The 5,448-nt window shown below is 49.1% G+C and overlaps 2 protein-coding genes across 2 annotated transcripts in view; one reads left to right on the forward strand and one right to left on the reverse strand.

Moving 5' to 3' along the window:
* The window catches only part of LACBIDRAFT_329209 (uncharacterized protein), a gene marked incomplete at both ends in the record, with an annotated part of 1,872 nt that extends 292 nt beyond the window's left edge, over window positions 1–1,580 (forward strand). The window contains 4 exons of the mRNA XM_001883253.1: window positions 60–66; window positions 121–184; window positions 287–338; window positions 471–1,580. Of these exons, the coding sequence (XP_001883288.1) occupies window positions 60–66; window positions 121–184; window positions 287–338; window positions 471–1,580 (1,233 nt within the window). The remainder of the gene's footprint in view (window positions 1–59; window positions 67–120; window positions 185–286; window positions 339–470) is intronic.
* Window positions 1,581–2,047: 467 nt separating this feature from the next.
* The window catches only part of LACBIDRAFT_329210 (uncharacterized protein), a gene marked incomplete at both ends in the record, with an annotated part of 3,992 nt that continues 591 nt past the window's right edge, over window positions 2,048–5,448 (reverse strand). Inside the window, 8 exons of the mRNA XM_001883344.1 lie at window positions 2,048–2,521; window positions 2,740–3,107; window positions 3,208–3,311; window positions 3,361–3,660; window positions 3,710–4,210; window positions 4,332–4,395; window positions 4,453–5,137; window positions 5,190–5,417. Of these exons, the coding sequence (XP_001883379.1) occupies window positions 2,048–2,521; window positions 2,740–3,107; window positions 3,208–3,311; window positions 3,361–3,660; window positions 3,710–4,210; window positions 4,332–4,395; window positions 4,453–5,137; window positions 5,190–5,417 (2,724 nt within the window). The remainder of the gene's footprint in view (window positions 2,522–2,739; window positions 3,108–3,207; window positions 3,312–3,360; window positions 3,661–3,709; window positions 4,211–4,331; window positions 4,396–4,452; window positions 5,138–5,189; window positions 5,418–5,448) is intronic.

A 5,448-nucleotide genomic window follows, 5' to 3' on the forward strand; every position in this document is an offset into this window, starting at 1 on the left:
TCAGTTCAATCCAAATCAATATTACACTATGTAAGGGTACATTAAATACATGTACACAGTGTGTGGGTCAGCCTTCCAAATCACCTGAAATATAACTAACTCAATTGATGCCACATCAAGCCACACAAATCAACCATAGTCACTGTGACTCAGCCTCATTGGAGTTGATTTTCACTGGGCATAAGTATGTAGACCAGTCTTGGTCTTGGTCTTTTTGTTTTGGGCCAAAAAACCGGACTGGACTGGACTTTCAAGCACTACATACTACATTGGACATTAGCTATAGATTGAGCCAAAACTTTACAATACCTGTAGCAGGCTTTGCAGTCTGCTACATGGTTATTGAATGTTGAATGCCAAACACATCTACATGTCCAAAAAATATCTCTGATCTCGTGACAATCGCGTGAAATTTCAGCTCTTCTCACCACTACTTATGTCGTTGAATTTAAGAGGATTCGTCCCGAAAGGGGTTCGTGGGAGCGATCCAGGAGATCCCTGAGACTTTTCAGGGATTGTGCCTCGGACCCTTCTGGACCCTTTTGATGCCATCACATCTATCACATCTTATCAACGTGCACGCGTGCTTCCCTGCCCTCGCCTTTTGTGCGCCCAAAGAAGATGCGTCCCCTTGTTCTTTCCTTCCCTCGCCCCTTCCCTCAACACTCTCTGCGTCTCAGTCTCCGCCGTTGATGTGGGTGTCGCTTCGCCCGCGTTCCCCTCGTTTTCTGCGTCCTCACCGCCTGGGGGAAACACTCTGCCTCTGTTGTGTCTATGGCTTACATGCTGTTATCACCTGCATCTGCCTCGAGGTGCCTTTCTTCACGATTTCGGCCATCCTTCTCTTGTTTGGCGGGCATCCCCTTGACCTTTCTCTGCACTGTCTGTTTCATATAGAGGTGAGTGGATCTTCTTTGGATCCTTTTCCAACTTTCTCACTTCCACTCCGTTTTGAAGATTTCGCGTGCGCTTTTGTCGCTCGTCCCTTTGGCCTCCGACTTCTCCTAGGCCCATGTGCACCCCCCTCACCCGTATCTGGTCTGTTGCGTCTTATTGGCGTCGTCTCAGCACCCCCCAGTCCTCTGGTAGGAGGACCAGTCTGCAATCCGCGAGTTCACTTGCGAAGTTTGCTGGACTGCATCCTGCTCAACTCGTCTGACACTTTGGTTTATCCGAGTGCCAGCGAGCGAGTCGCTGTCGACTTCCCAGCAGACTCTGACAGGCTTCAACTGGGTTTTCGAAGACATCAATTCACCTCAGATCGTGCGATCACTTGGCAGCTGCAACAGCTCCTCCCTCCAAGCTCGCTTGACTGCCGCAATGGCTCCTCACTTCAGCTTCCTCGATTGATCTCTGCAGCGAATTTCATATATGTGGTGAGTAGATCTTCTGTTGATCCTCTTCAACTTCCTGATTTTCAATCGCTGGTGAAGGGTTCACATGCACCTTCACTCGCGTACCCGTTGATTACAGGCGAGATTGCCTCTGGCAGCATGTTTTTTGGCGGCATGTCCTCTGGCAGACATGCCATAGACCACACTTTCTCCACCACCGTTGCCCACTTTGCAACCGTTTCCTAACGCTTCGACCCAATTGTCGCACCCATGACTTCGCAACAACGAGTCCACCAATTTCATCCTGATAGGTCGGTTGATTTTCAATCTCTTGTTCATTCGGTGTTCAATAACTTCAGCCTATTCTCAGATTGAAGCAAATATGCGAAGACGACACTTTGTGATTTCTTAGTTTACTTTTCGCATTAAAAAGTATTACGCGTAACTATAGTAGTTGTGTTGTTGAAAATGGTAGCTAGATTCTTTTTTTCATTCCTCGAGCTGCTTGATGGCTGACCTATCTACTTTGCAGTACTCTTGCGGCGGTTGCGGCTGAGAATTTTGCCTTCCGCCTGCCCTTTGACCCGGATCGCGTGCAAGAGAGCCGTGATGCCATCCTTATGTTCTGGGTAAGCCTGAAGGAATGAGGTTTCATCTCGCCCAAATCTGGAAGCAAGTAGTGAGTGTTGACCTTGGTATTCTGCAAAAATGGCTCATTCTTCAATGAACTCCAGTGCGATCGTGCGCCGTTGACCACATAACTGGCTTTGGCGACTGGAAGCATGCCACTCCTGTTTCCAGTGCTCGAGAGCTGTGTGGTGGTTGCGACCAGGGTCGGGATGCTCCCAGTCATGTACGACCTGCTTCCAGGCAGTTGCTCCCATCTTGCGGCTGATTTCTGGCACGACCACAGATGGCTCAACAGGAACAGGACTGCCCGAGCCATTTGTCATGGCATTCATCAGCAAGGAGCCCTGGAGTGGAACTACAGCCCCATGGCCACTTCCAACTGTAGGGTAGATACTGTGTGATACATAGCTGCAGGGCTGACTGCCATGATTGGTGAAACCTCCCCAGGACGTGGGTGCGGGCAGTGGCGCGGGCATAGACTGTGTTACAGGCATAACCTGTGGCCGCTCGCTAATCAATGTTCGCATCTCTTCCCACATCCTGCGCTGCTCTGCGAACTGCACAGAGAATAGCTTGAGTCCTTCTGCAGCTGTTAGAGGTCACGTTTCCCCACTCTCGCCCATGTGGGACATGTTGACTTCATAGTCAACAGGACAGAGAGCATCACTATGATCCTCTTCGTACGTATATAATTCATCGAGCAGGTATCGTATTAATGTATCACGCTAGATCCACAAACATTAGCCTTCTGTAGAAGTGCAGAGCTGATACATACGTGTTCGCCAATCGCCCACCCTCCCCACCAACGAATTCGAGCCAGCGTCCAACGCTGCCCAATCAGCGCGAACATAAAGCGGTATTGTGCACCTCCGCGGCGGAAGCAGTGGGTTGTGAAGTGTCCTGCGCCCCTGATTCCTGCTGCCGCAGTCCACTCGTTAATCCTCTTTTGAATAAGGTCGGATGTAATGGGTACATGTGGGTGTGCAACCAGCCCGTTCACACCAAAGGACGGAAAAATGAACTCATCTGGCTGTAGCTTCCTTCCAAGAAGCCGAGTCTCGTAAAATTCCTTCCATTTCCAAATGTGTGTGTATAGGTCAATGGCGGGGTTGTTGGGCTGTGGGTAGACATTGTAGGTATGCCCTGTGTGGGAAGATTGAGCATCCCATAATTCAACAAGACATTTCGCACAAACTGTTGAGTCCATTCTCTCCGTTCTTTGATTTCTTCTGCCAATTCTTACGGTTTCGTAGATTGAACTTGACGTATGGTAGATGAGGTTTGCCTGGCCTTGGCGGCGGCGCAAAATCAACATGTTTAGCCTGAAGACCAGCTGCCTCGTTCACCCTGGCTTCATGTGAGGTTTCTTTTGACTTGGCAAAGATCTTGAGCTTACCGAGTCCAGATCAACCAGCTAAAACTTGCGAACGCCAGATTGAACAAATGGCTAGCTTTCAATGCAAGTGTCTGCTGGTCTGTGATCTCAAGGTTGGAAGGACAGGTTTTTTGTGAATGTGCGAACAAAGCTTGCATATCTGCAAGTGACATCGCTCGGGAATGATTCCGCTCGCCCTCGCCATCCTTGTTTTTGCAGGCATCGAGCATGTCCTCGACCTCTGCCGAGCGAGTAGGATTACCCTCCCATCTTTGGCGGGCATCATTGAAGTGCCAACATCCTCGATACATGTCGTTGGCCCTTCATCATCGTAAGTATGTGGCTATCACATTCTCGATGGGAGACATACATTTGGTCATAGTACCGTGTAAACGCAGTGTGAATTGAGATGGCCGTGGATGCCTTTCTATTCTCTGTGAAGCACTTGTGCGTCATAAACATGGAGATTGCAAGCGGCGTGCATTCAATGGGGGGGCCGTCGAAGGCCTTGTGGAAGTCGGGATCCAACTTGGCTGGTCCGTCGTCTTGTATTTCATCCTCATCATCATCACCCGACAATACTTCGTCCCCATCTTCCTGCCACCGCTTTTCTGCTTCTGCTTGCTCTACCGAAAATCGGGCCACAAACTCCTGCCCCCGCTTGACCTGTCCACCATAATTGTTATTCGTGTTCTCTGATTTCCCATACTGCTTCTTCTTCTCAACGGACGCCTTTTGGAGACAAGCATAGTCATTGGCGGAAAGTGGAGTCTTCGTCTTTGATTTGGGTGCCCTCTTGCTACTCTTGCCCTTGCGAGCCTTTGCTGGATTTGAGGGAGCTGGCATGGTAGCTTTGTCAAGGCCAATTCCTCTGAAACACGGACTTCATTAATATTTATTGATCTCATTTAATGATCGGTTTATAGTACAAACAGGAACAGATAATGGAGAGCCGAAGTAGGTACAAGTAGATCTGTCTAACCCTTTTTTACTCCTCCCCGCTTGAAAGAGTGAGATCGACATGAGTCCCCGCAACACCAGGGGGAAGAATCAGCTCTATGAAAAAGAGGTGAGCTGTGAATGAGATAGGTTCCGAGTGGAAGGTATACACACCTTCGTCAGAGCAACTGATGCTCATAGCATCGCTCTCATCAGCATCAGTGAGCTCTATGGGTGAAGTGGGTAAGGCGAGAAAGGTAGTTGTTGAACCTCTTCCGTTTGAGCGGCTGTGGCGATAATAGTTGTAATCTTCATTGTCTTCGTCGGCAGAGTCAATCTCGATGATTTCGTGTGGTTGTCTTGCAGCCGAGTGGCTGGTTGAAGCTTGTGCTTGGTCATTACTTTGCGCCGTGGTACTAGAGGTACTTCCTATTTCCATGACTGGCTGTACATTGATACTACTCGGCAATATCTGCAAAAAGAAGACAAATGGGGAGGGGCCATAAAAGAGAGAATCAGCATATACCGGTTTGTATGGAGCAGTGTGAATGTTGGCTTTCTTGTTTCTTGGGGGTGCCTCATGTAGAAATTTGTCAACGATGGCTGGAACTGCGCTGTGAAGGATCGGCCCCAGTACCCAAACATTGATGCTGATAATCGAGCCTCCTTTCACCAAGGCATTTTCGTCTTCAAGCGCTTGCCTGGCACCGCTCAGGGCAGTGATAGGTAGTGGCAGCAACCATACTTCGACAAGGTAGGACTCGAAAGCTGATTCTGACTTGAATTTTGTGTCCTGTTTACAAACGTGGCGGATAGATGATGGTGAAAGCACTGACTTCTCGCCTGAGAAATTATGAAGCTATTGAGATGAGGTTCAGAAACATTTTATACTCATAGCTACTGCTACGTACCTGCGAAAAGGTGCGGATGCAGTAGCCGGGCCAGACATGGCTGTAAAACTTGTCAATGATGGCTGTTCCCCATCCAAACAGACGCTCGCGATGAAAGGCGAGCTTTTCTGTATCAGGGAACTGAGGCGAAAGGTCACCAAGGTTAGGGCCGATCCCTCTGCGAGACCAGGATGTGACAGGATTAGCATAAAGGTAAACAATGTGGGGATCAGGAAAGTTCTCAGGGACCTTTGTCACCAATGTGGTGCAGTGACTCGGA

The sequence above is a fragment of the Laccaria bicolor genome, genomic scaffold, assembly GCF_000143565.1.
Source record: "Laccaria bicolor S238N-H82 LACBIscaffold_20 genomic scaffold, whole genome shotgun sequence".
In the NCBI taxonomy this organism is placed as follows: domain Eukaryota; kingdom Fungi; phylum Basidiomycota; class Agaricomycetes; order Agaricales; family Hydnangiaceae; genus Laccaria; species Laccaria bicolor.